The following is a 19,002-nucleotide window of genomic DNA, read 5'->3' on the forward strand; positions in this document are numbered from 1 at the left end:
CATTTGGACAGTGCCCTAAATACCAGGCTTTAATTTCTGGTGGGCCCTGAAATGGTCAGGCAGTTAAACTCATTCTAACTACGTAGGTCCCTTCCAACTAAAATATTCTATTCTATTCTAGTCTAGTCTATTCTAGTCTAGTCTATTCTATTCTATTTTTTAAAGACTACTTTTTTTAGTTGTTGATGGAACATTTATATTGATACATTTTTTCATGCTTATTCTTTTAGGTAAGGACTTGAAATTTATATGGGAGCAGTTAATGTCAGTACCAGACATTAACAAAGAGAACTTCCATTGTGTAGACAAAGGCCCTGCACAGCACGAGATTCATTCAGCAGCAGGTCTTTCTTATTTACCTCTTCTTTTAGTGTTTATGCACTTGTGGATCTTTTCTTGTTGACTTTCACAACCCTTAACAGATTCAACTCCATGCTGGCCTTGACTTCTCTAACCCTGTCCCTGAAGTTCAACCAGATTCCACCTCTTGTGTGTAGAATCCATTTCATGTCTGAGGTAGGAGCTCCTTGCTCATCCATGCAGTCCACCTGCCACCTTCTCTTGGTTTTTTCCCCTCACTTCTTTCCTGTCATTCATAAAAGAGACCAGGAAAGGCCAAGCCATGATGATACAAGCAAGGACAGACCACCACGTGGCACTTTTTACAGTGATTATATGAGTGTGAATTTTTAAAATTCCAGGAACACTTGAAGATTGCTCCCCATGGCTTTTCCCATGGGTAGAAGATGAGTCCAAAGTGTGCAGTAGAGATATTTACACATGCACTTTGCAGCATATTAAGACAGGGAATCAGGTTCTCCTGTCACAACAATGGGCTGCACTGTCTCACGTTGGCTCAAAGCACACTGAAATCACATCCTGTTAATGCTAAAAATTAAAAGGGGTAATTTCTGGAAAAATATATACTTTTGCTGTTTTTCAGGGCTTGGGGGCTGTGAGCAAGGCCATGAATAAGTAAGTAAAAATAAATGAAAATTACTCACAGGCTATTGATTGCTTTGGCTCTAAGTGATGAAAAAACTAAACTGGGACAATTTTCTTTGCTGAAATATGTGGTGATCCAAGACCCATTTAACAACACCAATGACATTATAGAAAGGGGAATAAAAAGAGAGGAAGGAAACTGATGAAAGTTAGCAAGGGTGCTGGAAGTTGCAGCTGGCAAGTACAGCCACCCAAGAGCTGCTTCTGTGGGTAGATGAGCTGGCAGAGGGCCAAGATCTGTTTGTGCAGTTTGATCCAAAACATGAAATGAAGTTGAAAGGGCTTCTTTTAATTTGCTTGCATTACTTGCATTGCTCTCATCCTCTGTGTGTCTTGATAAGAATTTTCTCTTCCAGCAGTTGCATCAGAAGCCCTGGCTGCTACTTTTCATCTCACCTTCACCATTTGCTTTCCCTATTCCTGCATGAAGTTGCAGGATGAATCTTATTTTCTCAGGTCAAACAATCCAACACTGCACTCTCACTGTGTGTGAGCCCTGAAGAGGGGTCACAATGTGAAAATGCTCTGTCCTCATCCTCTTGAGAGCAATGACCCAGAGGACATGGGCAAGTTAATCAAGCACACTCCTGCAGGCAGGCAGAAAAAGTCCTCCAGAGGAACAGATCTTATGGAATCACTCAGAGCTGCTCAGTTCATGGACTAGGGTCATGAAAAAAAATCAAATCTGGCCCAGGTAATCAGGGCTGGCTTCCAGTAAACAGAACACAAGGCAGGTGGTTGGGCCAGTATCTGCCAGCATGGGAGGGAGGTGGGAGGTGCCAAAGCCCTACATCCCTCTAGTGCCAAATCTGATATTTCTCTCAGCAGTAGCAAAAATAGCTCAAGAGTGCACCAGCTTAATACAAGCAGTTTGTTTGACCTAGATGTCATTTTTATTCCCCAGGTCCTCAGACCTAGGTTTGGGTTCCAAAGTAGTAAAAACAGAGATTTTGTTTGACTCATTTTTGTTTGACCTCAGCTTACGAAAAAGAAGATAAGACTGGTGGGAGGGATAATTACTTGTGGTACCAACACACATGGTGTAAGGAAAAGGTGAGTGAAAATGTGGTGCTGTTGGTTGATAATTAGACCTTGTTTGAGATGCAGTGTCTCAAAATCAAAACAATTATAATCCAGAAAGTATTTTAGATATCTTTCCTTTGCTGTCTTCCTCTATCCCTTCCCTCCTAACAATGAACTACCATAGGAGCTCTGAAGTCCAGTGTATTTTACCTGTGTGAAAAGCAGAAGGGGACAAATTTGGCTACATCACACTCACATGTTCTCTAAGGACAGATAAGACTCATTTTGTGGAAGAAAAATGTGGTTTTAACCCAAAGGGCGACATGTGGGGGTTGCCATGTCCTGAGGAACCAGAGGATTTTGTACCTTTGACTTTGTTTATCTCACTGACTTTTGCAATGCTAACTGTGGAAACCGTGAGTGATATTAACTTTCCATTAACTATCACCTATGACATAGTTTAGTATTTGACGTTTGTGTTGCTTGTTACTTTAGTTCCAGGAATTAATGACTCCCTGGAGGAACTTGATCAAAGCAGGGACCAGACAGTTAACATAATACTGTATGTATGTCAGAGAGTTGTGCTGGGGTTTCCAAGAATTACTGAGATTTGAATGGGTATTTTTGGGACACACAGACTTTGATGATGTGACTAAGCTGAAAAAGGTCTCATTGGATAAACAGTTTTGTTGGGACTGTGAACATTTTAGGTAGGGATCTAAGAGGAATGAAAACAGGCCTAAAAAAATATCATGGCAGCACTTCTGGGTGTATTCCCAGCCATCCATATGTAGTAGCAGAGATGCTCCTACTCTTGAGAAATTTGCAGCAAAATGTAGTTGAGGAGTCTCAGGCAGCATGGTCAGCGTGTCCAGGGCACTTCACATGCACTATGACTGACTTGATCATCTGCCAAGAGAACCCCTGTGCGAGAAGAAGGTTACTGTGCATTTTCTGATGCCTCATCAATGTCTCTCAGTTTCTGAAGGGATGGTGCCAAGCTGGAGCCAGGCTGTTCTTGGGGGGACAAGAGGCAATGGGCAGAAACTGATGCACAGAAGATTTCCACCTGAATATGAGGAAGAGCTTTACTGTGCATGTGGCTGCACACTGGAACAGATGGTCCAGAGAGGGTGCTGAGTCCCTCTCACTAGAGATACTCAAGAACCACCTGACCACAATCCTGTGCCATGTGCTCTGGAATGAGCCTGCCTGAGCAGTGAGACTGGAACAGATGACCGACCCACTGCAGTCCCTTCCAACCTTGCCTCTTCTGTGCCTCTCTGATTGATTCTGTGATTCTGTGTGGTCACACCTCTGCACAGCTGCCTTGTTCTGATTTGCATCAGGTCTGTGGTCTCCTCTGATTGATACAGCTGTGAGAAGATACAGCTGGGAAAAGAGACACATATTCTGATATTTTTTTTTTCATTGTTTGAAGAAGGTCCTGCACTTCTGATTTGTTTGTAGCTATAGATAAGCCATTTTTTATTTCCTGTTGTCATTTCCTGCACTTCCCTCCAGCATCTGGTATAAAGTGATCAAATAGTAAATCCAGAGATTATGATTACTCATTTCTTCACAGTCTGTTGTGTCATTCCAACCATGAGACCCATCTTTCAAGCATATTCAATGATCTTCATACTAGGCAACATGGTGGCTTGTCAGTCACAGTCATCTGGTAAGTTGAAATCCCCATATATTTATTTAGAAATTGATATATCAGCTAGCAATGTTTCTGTGTATATTTTACCTCATGTGTTACAATATTCAGTGCTTTTTCTGATTAGAAGACTGAACCAAAAAAAATTAATATCCAGCAGAAATAAAAGTGGTCTTCTAAAAACAGATTTCTATGAAAGTTTTCTAACAGAGTAGATTGCAGCCAAAAAAGACTAGCCTTCAATGAACAAAGAAGGATTAAACACATTCAACGTAAGGCTTCTGCACTTAGTACTCTGAAAGAATGAACACTATGGGAAAAGATCAGCAATACTTTGCTCCTGAGAAAGCGTCAAGATAAAAATACTATTACACAGCAAAATTATTAAAGACCAGTTGTTCGGTTGCCTAAGAACATCTCTGTCTTAGGTATTTGTCTGCAATGCCATTACTTACAGCTTGCCAGAGATAAATGCATTATTACAGAAATCAAATGTAAAGCTCAACACCTGCATCAAAAATCTAATCCTCACTCTAGTTAATTTCCCACAAGTTCCCTGTCATTCATTTTATAATGAAAAGTAAATTCTTTAAAGTTATGATCTCATGCTATCAACCTATAAGTCACCTATATGTTCTGCCATACATATGGTAAATACCATTTTTGGCAATGCTGCACCACCTGATTCCCCAGAGTTAATTGTCCCTGTGAGTCACTGGCTGTCCTGTGAGGGAAGCTGACTTCTCTGCCCTGAGATGACAATCACCTATAGCCATGCAGTGGTGATGACATGCCTTTTTGGAACAAAATTTGAAAATTAGAGCTGTGGTGCCTATTTTATGCAGTGTTGTGATGCCTGGCAATGGTCAGCAATCTTCTGGGAAAAACCCCAAAGCACTCAATTGGGTAGATTCTAAGAATTATGCTATAAGAATTATACCTTGTCTCAAAATGTCTATAAAAAACTTTCACTTGCTGGCTTTTTCCTCTTCTCGAAAAGATGTTTGCTATTCATTCTCTGCCCTATGTGTTCAATTCAGCAGCCTTGTATACAAATGGCACTTTCGCCTACATTTGCTCCTATCAAAAAAAAAAACAAACCTGTCCTTCAGCAACATTAATGGTAACTAAAGACTATAAGTTCAGATCTGGGTCTTGTTCTCCAGTAGTTTCTGTACAGTGTACTGCAATATGTGGAGGTTCAACATGTGGTTACTTATCAGGTTTCATCAGTGTAAGGAAATCAAAAGTGGTTTTTCTTCTTTTTTATGCATCAATGAGGTTGCAACTGTTCCAGTACATACATGTTTCATTCTGTTATCTTTGAAGATTGATATTCTGCCTCTCCCTTTCTTTTTTTAAATTTGTTCCATGACATTTAGCCTTTTTGCGTGTTCCCTTTTAGTAGCATCTTTTCTCAGTGACAAACTTTGAAAAATAGAAAGGAGATGGAATGTAATTGCTCATATTCTTTCTCACGGTTATATTTGCATAATTTTTTGCTCAAGCAAATGTTGGGGTTTTTTTCCCTACAGAACTACTTTCTCCACACACCATAGTGGTATTTTCCACAATTCTCTGTCCTGAGAAGAACTAGGTGGCCAGCAGGGCCTGTGATGTTCAAGTCTTGTGCGGCACCTTACCAGTCCCTGTCTGGTTTTATGGAAGGTGTAGGCTTGGATAATTCTCTGTGAAGCTCTTGCTCCAGGGCACTGGTATGTATCCTGCAGCACTGCAGCATGCTGCATACCTAGGCAGACCAGCAGGTCATCTTCAGACAGAAAGTTGTGCCACCTCTTTTAGCCCAGGGACTGTCTATTCATAACATTTCTGTCCTTTTCATCTATCCATTATTATAATAGAAAGAATAATTATGAATGTGTTGCTGTGGTGTGTTGTATGCCTCCAGGATCACAATTAGAAGAAGGTTTTAAATATTTGCAATTAATGTGGGAGAGCTGACATATCAGCTAGGAATGATCCATGATGTCACAGCTGAATTAAAACAAATTCCATCATAAATTAAGGGAGAGAAATGGTCTTCTCTATTCTCTTTCTCTTTCCACTAACAGAAGATACAAATGATTCTGCCTGCAGAAGTATAGGTGTATAATTGCTTAAAACCAAATAAATTTTCAGTTAATGACAAGGGAAACATCATCAAAAAGAAAAAATATATTTGAGATAAACTGTATATATCCTCAGAGGACTTGATGCCAATTTAAGCTAAACTTTAAAGAAACTCAGTTAGGTTATGCATGCCTTCATGCTGAAATTTAAATTATACAAAATATAGGTTATAATTTGAAAAGATACATGCAAATACCTACTGCACATTTACAAAAAGCACAACTCATACTACATTCAAAAAGGCTTCACAACTCATGAAATTAGGAAGCACAGAAGAAAATTTCTCTGACTAGAGCTCTGAAAACAAAGTCTTTAATGATAAAAGATTGGTAAGATTCTGTCCTACATACCTACTTAATTATGTCGACACTGATTTCTTATGAATTTTTTTTTAAATTGGAGCACAAGAAAGAATATGTATATATCACCAGATGGTTTACTATAATCTGTATTCCATTTCAATTAACTTTCTATTTCTTGTTAAAGAATTTAATAATGTATTGCCTTCCTTTTTAGTACACAAATAACTGCAGTTGTTGGAGTTTATACTTTTATTTTTAAATCCCAGGATTTTAATTTATTATATGTAGGGATATTTTGCAGAAAAAAAGTTCTGATTTAGAGATATTTATTTATGTTGTCAAGTTGATACAATCTGACCAATCCTGTTGAAGTCAACTATTCAGAGTGAGGTCCATGAATAAATCACTGCAGGACTGGAGTCAAACTGATATTCTTTGCCATACAAAAATGTTCATTGCCAAACCCAAGATTTAGTCTTCACCTCTGAATTGCAGCCTCTAATAATTAGTGTAGAGTAATAATATATTTGAAAAGATAGAGAGTAAAGAGTGTTGTTTAAGGTTCAGAATTAATTGGTGCCTTCCAACAGGCTAGTCGGTGTCCACTTTGTACTGTGTGGAAATGCCATGGGATTCCTCTGGTTGCCTTACTAGTATCCATCTCTAGAGCAGTCATACCTCAAATAACCCACTGAGAGTTTGGAGAGATCAAACTCCCTCTTGGAAGAATGCTATGGGATACAGGGCTTTAATGCTGGTGTCCTTTTCACATTGGTATTGAGGGAAAATGTGGCACCCTGAAAAACGATTCCAGCAATTGACCTGCACAGACATGGAAGGGTGGCTTACAACTTTACCAGGTCTTTACTTCTCTGCTGGCAGGTTGTAGGATATATAGTCACAGGTTCAAGGAGATTCTATTCAAGCATAGATCACCTATTTAAGAGGCAAAATCAGTCTAAATTTTGTCACCACATTAGATGTGTCAGATGTGTAAAAAAAAATTGGATGAGCAATTTCTGTGTTCTCCCTCTCACAATTAATTAACCAGTGCTATCCCTCTTAATTCTAACAATTTCCCCAGAAAAATAATTTGCAAAGAAAAAGAAAAAAAAAGTAATTTATACTGTCCAATGCAATAAAATGAATTTAGAAAGAATAAACATTATAATATTCAAAACTTGGTGGGATAACACCCATAGCATTGCAGTTTTTTCCTTTTTGAGCTATTTAAAGCAAACTTTTCCTCTCCTTGCCACTGTTACAGTGTTCTGTACTTATGTATTACAGTGTTCTGTATTTTTTATCCTTTTTCCCTCTTCCTTCTTTTGTTCTGTACCTGCACAGCCCTTGTGACCAAATTGACTGAGCACCTCAGATCAATTGTGATGGAAAGAGACTTTCTATAAGGGGCATGTAATGACAGGACAAGGGGTGATGGCCCTAAAATGAAAGAGTCTGGATTTAGATTAGATGTTAGGAAAACATTCTTTACTGTGAGCATTGTGAGGCACTGGAACAGGTTGCCCAGAGAAGCTGTGGGTGCCCCATCCCTGGAATTGTTCAAGGCCAGGTTGGATGGAGCTTTGAGCAGCCTGGTCTAGTGGAAGATTCAAAAACACACCCTACAAAGAACATTATGCTTTCTGTCGTTCTGTCCAAATATTGTACACATAGAAAGAGCATCAGAAATTAATTTTGAAATTAATTACTTTTGAAAATATGTAATTAAGAAAGTACTCTTCCTGTTCTTATTTTCATAATTGAAGCATGATCATTAGCAGTTCTTTCTCAAAGTGAAAATACAGGCAATCAGACTAATTATCTAAAAGTAGAAAGTATGCATTTTGTAACTTCTAAGGGGAATGGAAAAGATTCATTATATAGTCATAAAAATTATCTCAGAACAGTTCAATATTCTCCATTCTAACATGTATAGGCTTTTTCATTATGTCAATTTTATTTAAGGATGGAGAACATGAACGTAATACACATTAAATATACATTAAACTAGTTTTATAGAAAATCTAAGTCCAAAAATTAAAGGATTTCAGTTGCACAATATATATCACAGCACAACATTGCTAAAGTAGTACATAAAAATTAAAATGTGTTAGTGCACTCACAGACCAAGAATCCACTGTTAGCCACTTTGCCTGCATATTTCTTAGTGGCTTTAGTAAAAGACAAGATAATCTCTCAGAGCTACAGAAGGGAATTACAAAGAGCTTGAAGTCTTATGAAAAATGAGCTGTGTAGGTACTTTGTTGTAACAGAGGTAGAACTGGCTGGATAAACTCCATTTTATTATACCTTTTAAGGTTTTTCACTTCTGGTTTTGCCTCAGCATGTAACAAGACTTTCTGTTTGAGAAAACAAAACAAAACAAGCTTGCAGGCAGTAGGTAAGAGATGGAGAAGATAGTTTCAAGTCCTTTTCTTGAATAAGAGCAGAATCATTTTTCCACAGCTCAAGGAGTCACATAGCAGCAACCTGAAGGTACATCTACCCAATATGTCCTGGATTTTTGTCATAACTGTCTTGAATGGTTATTTTACAATACAAATAAACCTCCACAAAAATGTTATAACTCTAATTAGAGTAGTCATAAAGCACCTAGACACAGATATAGGCATGCCATATAGGCAAAATGCTTACTTGAACCCATGTCTCACTTTCTTCGTGTTGATTACAAAGCAAAAGATAACAAACATGAGAATAGTTATTCTTGATTACCATGAAATAATCAGAATGACTGGATATGATGAAAAGCCCATAAGAAATATTTTAAAATTTTAAACCCCTTCAAAAGTCCAGAGGAGCATAAAATGTACGCAGCAATCAAAGCTAAAATACTATAATTCCTTTTAGACAGGAATATTCCAGCAAATAATTTTAGTGGTAGACATTCACAGCTGGAGAGAGAAGTCTGAAAATTTTACCTTCAAGTGGTTTCTTGATGATACATTTTCTTCCCCTTTATTCACTCAAGTAAAAACAATTTCATATCTTATAGAATACAAAATAAATCATATTTGAATAGAATGGATTTCTAATCCTTCTGCCTTCTTAATTTCTCAATTTCCTCAATGTCATGTTTATCTTCAGTGTCTGATTGTGGAATCCTGTGTCCCTAGCAAGAAGAGTAACAAGGAGATGATCGGAGAGGAAATAACATCTAAGTGCAGTCAGGGGACATTAAATTATGGCGCATGTATTTAAGGTGGAATGGGCCAAAGATCAAACACGCAATACATCTACTTGTGCTGATCTGCTCTGTGTTCCTGTGGGTCTGCTTTTCTGGTGTTAGTTCCTGGTTTCTTACAGCAAACATCTGACAGTTTACACAGATGTTCCCTACAGGGTTAGTTCCCAGTTTTCTTCAGCAGGTACTTTGGGGAAAGTTGTCCTCAAGGTGTACCCCTCATGCAGTGCAGGAACATGGCCCAGTGTACTCTTTTTAGCCCCAGGACCATGTGGCCAAGTCTCTCTCCTGTGTCTCTGTGCATGCCTTCATTTCATTATTTTGAAATTCTAATTTCAACCTCTCTATGTTGTTTTACTCTATTTCCTTGTATTTTGGATGTTCTTATGTCTTCTTATTTTATGTTCATCTGAACCTATTGCATACACATCTTAGAAATACTGATTACCTACAAGGGACGCTTTTCATACTCACTCCTGAAATCATATCATCCATAAATGTCCTGAGCAGGTGGGAAAGATGCCATCAACACCACAATAATCAACTTCAATAACGAGAAGATGCAGATCACATGGGCAACAAGAGAGCTTTTTCCCAATGAGAACGTGTCATTTTTTTACACGTGAGTATTGGCAGTGCCTATTCCTCTCTTGCTAAAGGATTTACTTAGGGAGAATGAAATATCCAAGTCCATTTGAGTCTTCTATGAACTAGAAATTCTTTTAACATTTCTTAATAGCCAGCATGAAACTTGTTTATATTCACAACCTACAGAAGTGTACAAATCAAGAAACCTGGTGAGTAATCAGTCACAACAGACATGATATGAAAGATTTGTCCCTCTTCTGTCATTGTTGTCCCTGTTCTGTGCATTGCTGATGCTAATTGCACTATTGAAAATGTTTTTTTTTCTACATATGTGTATATATTTTCCTTATTAACTGAGATCATTAATAACTAACAGAAATGTAATATTTTGGTTAAAGACAGTCATAGTGCCTATCTTTTCTTTCTGGGTTGTATATGTGGAAGAACTTTTCACAGTACAGTCTTGAAAATAGGGTCATGAGAGCATCTGTTTGAGCAAGTCATTCCCTTATTAGAAAAAAACAGCATGAACAAAACTTGATTATTTCAGACTGCATCCAAACTCAGGGCTGGAAATTAGGTGAAGTTTGGGTGATGAATTCCCTCACGCCACTATGAAATTTGTCACTTCAAGAAAAACCATGCTCAGACTTGTCTCGGTGTAGCATTTAAAAAAAAAAAAAAAAAAAAAAAAAAAAAAAAGAGCGTTAAAAAAAAAAAATTAAATTGCACTAATTTTTAAGTTTTCCATTTACCAATATTATTTCATTTGCAGATTTGGAGAAGGCAAAAACAAGGTTTGGAAGCCATGTACCACTTATTTATTGGATCAAGATTATAATTCTGGATGTCTTTTTAAGACAGAAGGACCTACCCTCGCCATTTCTATCAGGAACAGCAATGGAAGTGAAGAGATCTTTTCTAAAAATCTAAAATCTGATTTTTACAGTAAGTATGAAAAATCATAACTACTTTGGCAGATTTCCAGTTCTCTAAGTTTGAGAAGAAATCAATTATATGGCATGTAAAATAAGTGTGCACGTCAAAACAAAACTCCAGTTATTTCATGCTGATTTTTGTTCCTTGTTGTAGTTACATAGGCTTGTGTGCAGCTGCAGTTAATTGAGATAATATAGGACAGTCAGACTTGTCCCAAAATACAATTTCAAAATCCAAAGGAAAATACTAAATGTGTGTATATATGGGTGTTCTTTATCTAGTGCAGGCCTGCTGAGCAAGAAAATGAATAGTTTTTTGTCTTAGTGCTGACTGTGTGATATTTCTCATACTTTCAACCTTCATTCTTTTGCCATCTTTCATGCAATGTCAGGCAGCAAACTGCTTCTTGTCAAAGATGCTGTCACAAAATCATCATTGATGCCAATAGAAATTAGCTGAGTGGCTATGGTACAGTCTGGCAGAGGAAAAGGGACATCCTACTAGTAGAGAGATGATGTTCCTGTTTTTATTAATTCTTTACTGTCCCCAAATACATATTTAACATCTAGTGTGAGATTAATTTATCAAAAACTTGTGGAATTTTGCATACAAACATCATTCAAAGAGGAGCAATTTTTTTTTTTTTTTCTGATAGAAATCACACAGAATATATACAATGGAGAATTATCTGAAAAAATATATATTCCAAACTTATTAATAATGTCTTAGCAAAAGGGATTAATCACAAATCTGTCAAGGCATCGAACTTTGAGAATGCTTTTATATCTCTGAATTTTACCAGTATCTGTTAAATTATGGAAAACTGCAGCCTGATCCTCAAATTTTCACTGTTAAACACCCACTGATAGCAAAATTAATTTCAAAAAGGTTAGGTAACAAAGGACAAATATCAAGTATCAGACTTTAAATCAGGAAGGCAGAATTTTCATAATACAAGAAGGCAACCAGAAGAATTGAGAAAGCAGGTAGCACTCTTTTCACCCCTGCATTTCCCACTGCCGAAAACTTACCAGCTGTGTAGGTCAAACCATGGAGTTGTTTTCAGACCCTCTGGAAACAGTGAGGGGCAGATTCAGTTGTGCATAGAAAGGAACCCAGGGCTTTTGTAGATGCCCCATCATGTCCCACATAGCCTCCAGCACAGCAAAATTCTGTCTTGGAGGTTCTGTGGTAGTGAATTTGTCTCTTCATTTCCCATGAGGAAGCTTGTTTCTTTGGATTGCAGGGAGTGTGAGGAGACTGAAGTCCTTTCCTTGAGTAGCTAGAATAGGCTCCTGATGTGAGACAGCTACTGCCTTTGAATGTGGTGCCTCAAATGGTGAAGTGTCATGGGCTCAAGCTCCACTTTGATGTTTAATAGAGAGGTCAGCTGCAAAAACAAAACCTCCAAGAAGAAAGTCCACCTTCTTCTCTTACTACTCTGTGAAATATTGAGCCAAGGAAGGAAAAATTATTTTATCTGTAAAGTGCATTTGAGGGTGCTACAGCAAAATTTATTTCTCTTCTCAGTAAAGCCCAGACCACCAGAAAATGTGACCTTCTTCTGGGAAGAGGACACTGTTACTGTAAGCTGTAATAAACCAGAGAGAAATGCATGGTGCTTGAGATTTGAGCTGCAATACAAAAGCAAGTTTGACAAGGAGTGGCAAGTGAGTTGCATGTCACATTTTAATCAACATTGAAAGCAGTAGACATCACATTTTTATTCAACACTAGTAGGAGTTTGAAGTAGCATTTCCATAGAATATAAAATATGGTTGTTTCCAAATTTTCTCCCATCCTATATTTTCAAATATATCTGCTAGCAGAAAACATCTAGATTTTTAGAACCCTGGGTTTCTACTATGCCAGAAATAATTTATAAGTTAAAGGCAGCACCCACCCTAAGAGCTGTGAGCAATCTAAGGAAAAGTCATACATTTAGAATAGAGGAGTTTGGAAAGATAGGATCAGAAAAGAGATTAGGGGAAAGAAGAGAGAAAAAAAAGAAAAAGTAATGTAACAGTATAAAAAAAAGAAATTACACATGATTCTTATTTATTCTATAATTAGCTGTTAAGTATTTCCAAATATTATTTTACTAACTTAAACCTTTCCATTCTCAAATATAACTTGAACATATTTTGTGGATTGGAGTGTCTTTGTATATTGTAAATATGCAACTGTAATGTTACAACTACATTACTACTACAACTTCAACTCAATACCATACAACAAGGAATGGATATGACTAGTCAAAAGCCAATCAAGAAACAGAATTCCTCAAAACTCAGAGAAGGTAACATTTGTTTGAGGTTTTGGATTGACCTGTTCCTTGTCCTAGTTGTGATCATGACTGAGTACAGCATTTTGAAGTACTGTCTTGAAAACCAGAATTGACAATGATAAACCTTCTTTCCCAGTCCAGAACTTCTAAGTGCTGCAGTGTTGGAGAGCAAGGCTTTGATCCAAGGAAGTGCTACTCTTTCCGGGTCAGGCTGAGGAGGCTGGTACCATACTGCAACGTAGTTAAATACAGCAGTGACTGGGCAGCTGAAACGTTTTGGATGAATGGCACATTATTAGGTAACAGCTAATATATATATATGTATGTATATATAGTCTAAGTGCAAAATAAGAAGGGGTGACTGCAAAAGAAGCTGAGGACATGCAGCAAATGAATGTTGCACTACTGTTCTCCATTTTGTGTTATCAAAGAAAGTTCATGTGAATGTTTAATTGAGCCTGTTTAATTTAACTCTGTCTGCTTTTTTCCTGATGGCCCCTGAAGCTACCAATTAATGTCATAATCAGTAAAGTTAAGAGTGTTATTATTTGTGTTATGATAGCACTGAGGATCCCCCAGTGATAGTGATATAATGCATGAGGACTCTGTGGGTGTGTGTGTTGAAGGGGGGGTGCCCGTATATGATATTTGGACATCAAATATGAACTCTAAGAAAATCCCTAATGTCCAATTTTGGAAGGCAGTTTGTTTTCCAAGTACATCCAGTTGAACTACAGGACCACAGGTCACAAAAGTCTGATGCTCAAGGGTGCTGGATTGATCAAAACGAGGAGGATGGGGAAAAAGAGATTGAAGGGAAGCAAAGCCAGTATCAGCACTGATTTCCTAGCAGACAGTTGCATTTAACTGAGGGTGACTGACATTAATTAGATTGTCAATGTAAACAGTATTCCTACTGCTTATCAAAAACAAACCCCAGATTTTCTATGGGAACAAAAACATTGTGCAACACATTTATAGCACAAACTGCCACCCACTAGACTTCATCAGAATTATGAAGCTCTCAGTTGTTCAGTGTAATAAGATTTGAATTCTCTAAAATGCAATGGGCTATTAAGCTCACTGGAAGACAAACATAGCTGGGATGAAATCCTGGACCATGGGTAGCTTGTACACATGGCCACAGACCTACAGAGAAGACCCTTCCCCTATGCAAACTGAGACCTGCAAGCACATCCTCAGGTGTGGCTGGCAAATGCCCTTTGAAATAAGGACAATGTTTTCCTCTGCACCTCTGAGAGCAGACAACTCATCAGCCTTACCTGAACCATTTGACCAGAGGCTGTCAGCAGGTACCTGCAAGGAAGAACATCACAGAGGAGACAGTCTAAATGGTTAAGAGATTCTGTGTGCACTTGAATCAGAAGTGACATTGACACAGCTCCTTCACTGGGGCAAGCAGTTTTCTTCAGGACTAATGAGCTATTTACTTCAAATCTATAATCAGATGAAGCTATGAAGATTCAAGAAATTAATAAACTCTGAAGACCTCACTTAGCACCGGGGGGTCACAATTTTACTTGTTGTTACCTGGCAGCTAAACACAGCAAGGAGGTGGAACAGTCTGGACAGTTGCTTCTGTATGAATAATCATCCAGGGTTTCGGCATCTCTGTGGAGACCAGAAGGCCAGTAGTAGGAGGGAGAGGTTTGAGGTGGCATTACAAAAGCTGCAGGAAGAACACTGAGAATGCAGAAAAATGCACGAATTCATTAGTTTTATATAGTTGCATGTATATAAGGTGTTAGCCTGCCCCTAGTTACTTTCTGGGTATCAACTCCTCTGATTTTCTGGCTCTTTGTTTGCTGGGATTGTTTATTTGTTTTTTGTTGGGAGCTAAGACATTTGGGCTATGTGTAAACTTGCATTTGCAGCTTTAGTGAGTGTAAGTAGGTGTCTGTAATACAGATCTTAGCACAAAGTTGCTTTATCACTGTTAATGCAATATGATGAAGGTGAGTAGAAATACTTGATTCATTCATAATTCATCTGCCTATAAGCCCTCTCTGCTGTCCTGTACTAGGTCAATTTAGATAAATAAAAGCACAATCTCATTTTGTTGCAAGGTTTGGGGAAGCAGAGTTTTTCTTTTCCGTCTCAATTGAAAAATTAAACTTGTCTTATTTGTCCTTAAAAACATTTCTGGTTGTGTTTTTTTTTTGTTTTTGTTTTGTTTTGTTGGGTTTTTTTTTTTGGTTTTTTTTTGGTTTTTTTTTGGTTTTTTTTTGGTTTTTTTTTGGTTTTTTTTTGGTTTTTTTTTGGTTTTTTTTTTGTTTTTTTTTTTTTTCAAGAAAAGTCAACATTTTTGCATGATTAGGAGCATTTACTGTTAAAGCAAAAATTTTTTTTTTGAGATATTCTTTTTGTGATTATTCTTAGATTCATGTGATGATGATATAACTCCTCAGTCAAAGACAGTAATTATTTTAAGTTGTTCGCTGGCAGTACTCTTAATGATGCTTATCCTCCTGATCCTTCTGTGTAAATGGCAGAGGTAAATATAGTTTTATTGGTTACTACTAAATAACTATGTGGTGAAAATAGAGCTGTCATTCTGGATGAAGCCTCTTTTGATGAAAATTCTTATCAAGAAAATGAAGTCATGGTGAAGATGTAAAAGTCGGCAGCTTAATCACTATTTGAGGAATAATACATCCTGGCCTTCCAAATACCCAGGACTTTCATTTACAAAATTGGAACAATTCTGGTAAAAGGCAATGTTTCAGGATAAAATTCTGTCTCTTCCACTTAATTTCTTCTCTTTTTAAGAAATTTAGTTAAATTCTGAGAAGCCAATTTTACTAGCTACTTCTTCTGAAAGCACATTATTTTGTTCAAACTTCATCAATCAATCAAAATGTCTGTTTGTAGTAGGATAAAGTAAACTTGAGTGCATTTAACTTTAATAAGACTGTATCATTATTTAGATTGGCGGTTGAATAATGCTGTTCATGTTTAAAACTCATAATTTAAAAAAATCCCAAACAACTACGAAGCCCAAAAAGGCCCCAGATTTTGGTTTTTTGGTGGAAAAAAAAAGCACCAAAAATTGCATATATTCAGAGATGAACACATTTGTGACTCTAATTACCCTTTTAGTTCATAAATTAAGTTTTTTTCTCCTGAACTGCTATGGTTCACATTTATGTTTGTGTCCACTAACTCAGCCAGTACAGCTGGTTGCTACACGATCTTCCCTGTCTAGGGGAAGGTAACCAGAGAATGCAAGCTCTGACTACTGCATCGAGCAGAATGGCATGTGCTGAATAACTGCAAGTTTGTGTAAAGTCTGGATTTTGCTAGACTGGGATTGGGTTGAAAATTTATCAAAAAGTCTCTTAGCCTAATGGTGTTATCAGACTGTTATAACTGCTTTTTTACTTTAGAACACATTTAAAAGATATCAAAAACAGAGTACAGTCATGTAAAATATGTTTGTGGGTACAGAACTGTGCTGAAAGAGATTTTTGTATGAATAACTGTGCTATAACAAAACATTTATTTGTATTTTTTTTCCTTTTTGCAGGGTTCAGATGTCAGTCCTGCCTGCTATACCAGACCCAAAATACCCATTTGCTGATCTCTTTAATGATCATAATGGAAACTTACAGGTAAAAATCACCTTAGCTGAGCTGCAAACTCCAAAATGTTGAGAATAATTTGAAGGTAGCTATTGATTCTTGCTCTGCACAGACATTACTACAAGGAGTCTCTGACCCAAGATAAAAGCCTCAAAACCCTTCTCCTTGTGCAGCATCACCAAGAGGATCCATGGAGCAAAAGCTCATAAAATCGGTGCAGTGCTGCTTTGGGACTGCGAAAAGACACTTGCTACAGAGACAGAGAAACTGCTGGAGATGAATTTCAGGGTGTTGAGAGGAACAATATCCACTGAAATGACATTGTGGTGTTTGCATCCTTTCCTGCAGATGATAGGTCAGGGAGCTTGCTTCCACCTGATCTTGCGCTTTATGTTTGTGATGTGCTGGCACAGTGATGACACTCACACCTTTGGAGGTTCAGTCACAATAGGAAACATCCAGCCTTAGCCATAGCATGTTCACAAAACCTTTAGGCACAGAATATCTATCAAATTAATAGATTACAGTTCTTACTTTTGTTTTCTTAATACTTCTTATGAGTCCCTGACATCACATATGTGGTGTAGTTTTCTGTGTTAGTTGTACTAGTTTTTACCTTGATTGCTAGTAAGTTTCCTCTAAAGGGGAAACATTAAATGTTTATGCTTAAATATTTATGTTTTCAAATCCAGTGGAATCAAACATCAGTAATAATTTTTCAGTGACAAGCTGAAAACTCTTTATATAAAAAATAGCTTTAAACTCAAAGTGAAGAAAAAAGATACAAATTCAAATTAGTACTGAAGAATTAATACAGATATACTATTTTGCCTAAATCTTCATCTGAATTTAATCTTAGTTTAGATTAAATCAGTGCTTGGGTCAAAGAAATCATGAGTTTATCAAAGAGGGAACACCAGATATTTTACACATCCAAGGTTTTCTAAGGGCCCTAATTAAATACAAAAATTTATTTTATGTGGTCTCAAGAATATAAGTAGGAGTTTGTATGCAGTTCTGGAATCCTATCTGCTTTCCTGCCATTCTGTCTTTCTTCTGTCCTGCTATTTCATGTCCTGCTTCTCTACATTGCTTCCATTTCATCTTCTCCATTGTGGCCTATCCTGGAAATATGCCAATATGAAAGCTGGTAACTGGTATCTGTACAACCAGGTTTCTTTTGACAGATAATTATCTCTGCCAACATTAACATTTTAATTTTTCTAGGAATGGCTAGACAAAAATGACCATGTGGTGTTGCAAACCAAGCTGGAATATGAAGAACCAGAGTCCATCACTGAGGCAGAAAGCCAGCAAGAGGATGGGAAGAACAGTGACAAACAGGGGCCTTTGGAAAAGATCTTCACTTTTTCAGGAGCAGCTGAAAATAATGATGGCAAAGCAACTGAGACTGCCTGCCTGATACCAGCACCCAACACTACAGCTCCTTTCGCTGGCTTCCATATTTTAATGAACGATGACATGTATGTGATGTTATAAAAGATGCATAATGCAGAAGGTGGTAGGAAATTCCATAAAAATCCTGATGAGTCTGGGAGAGTGACTGAATAGAAAAGGTCATTGTGATAAGATTCACATCAAGAAAGACACTGGGCTGTGTTTTTAGATCTGTACTTTCCCAACAGCTACAATCTCTTGGGCAGACTCAAGTGTTTGAACCAAACTCCTGATAATTTACAGAGTCAGGAATTGTTCTTCTAATTGGGGTTTACCCCTAAGACCCATTTTCCTTCTGTGGACAGGGGAGCACAGGAGCTCTCCCATAATATATGTCAGCAGAACTGAGATTTAATCCCTCTGCTTATGGAGAGTGTAGAGCAGGGCAAACACCATTGTTCTTCCCAAATGAAGAGAGAAAATAAAGAGGTTTTGCTGTCTCATGTAAAGAGATTTTTCTTGCCTAACTTTGCATTTCGTTACATGCCTTAAAGGTTTTATAGAGAAACAATAAGGTCCACTTCTAAGAAGAGATGAGCAAGGATGTACACTATTGAATCACATTTTAGCCTGCAGACACTTCAGTGTAGGCAGCTTCCTCCAGAACAGCAGGGCTTCAAGTGTTTCCTCAGAAGGTCATGTCCTCTGTGTCTTACAGTTTTTGAATAGTCAGCCTTTACAACCTTTATTTTAGAATGCTGAAGTTCATTTTGAACAGTATTTATGTTTAACTGAGTTACATTTATTTGAAACGGGAGTTTAGTGCAATCAGCACCTGTAGACACAAATTAGGAGTTCTT

General features: G+C 37.5%; 1 protein-coding gene across 1 annotated transcript; it reads left to right on the plus strand.

Moving 5' to 3' along the window:
• The first annotated feature begins 3,591 nt into the window (after nt 1-3,591).
• Nucleotides 3,592-18,244, plus strand: CRLF2 (cytokine receptor like factor 2). Its single transcript, XM_041422163.1, has 8 exons — nt 3,592-3,709; nt 9,839-9,950; nt 10,692-10,864; nt 12,386-12,525; nt 13,279-13,441; nt 15,543-15,657; nt 16,690-16,774; nt 17,972-18,244. Exons 1-8 carry the CDS (start codon nt 3,592-3,594, stop codon nt 18,242-18,244), a joined length of 1,179 nt encoding a protein of 392 aa, XP_041278097.1.
• The last annotated feature ends 758 nt before the right edge of the window (nt 18,245-19,002 follow it).

This window comes from Onychostruthus taczanowskii, unplaced genomic scaffold (assembly GCF_017590055.1).
Source record: "Onychostruthus taczanowskii isolate IOZ18803 unplaced genomic scaffold, ASM1759005v1 scaffold71, whole genome shotgun sequence".
NCBI classification, from domain to species: domain Eukaryota; kingdom Metazoa; phylum Chordata; class Aves; order Passeriformes; family Passeridae; genus Onychostruthus; species Onychostruthus taczanowskii.

Coding starts and splice junctions, on each gene's coding strand:
- CRLF2 (XM_041422163.1), top strand. CDS start 3,592: ATGATTACTCATTTCTTCACAGTCTGTTGTGTCATTCCAACCATGAGA. Junction 10,865..12,385: donor TCTAAAATCTGATTTTTACA/GTAAGTATGAAA, acceptor TTCTCTTCTCAG/TAAAGCCCAGACCACCAGAA. Junction 15,658..16,689: donor CTTCTGTGTAAATGGCAGAG/GTAAATATAGTT, acceptor TCCTTTTTGCAG/GGTTCAGATGTCAGTCCTGC.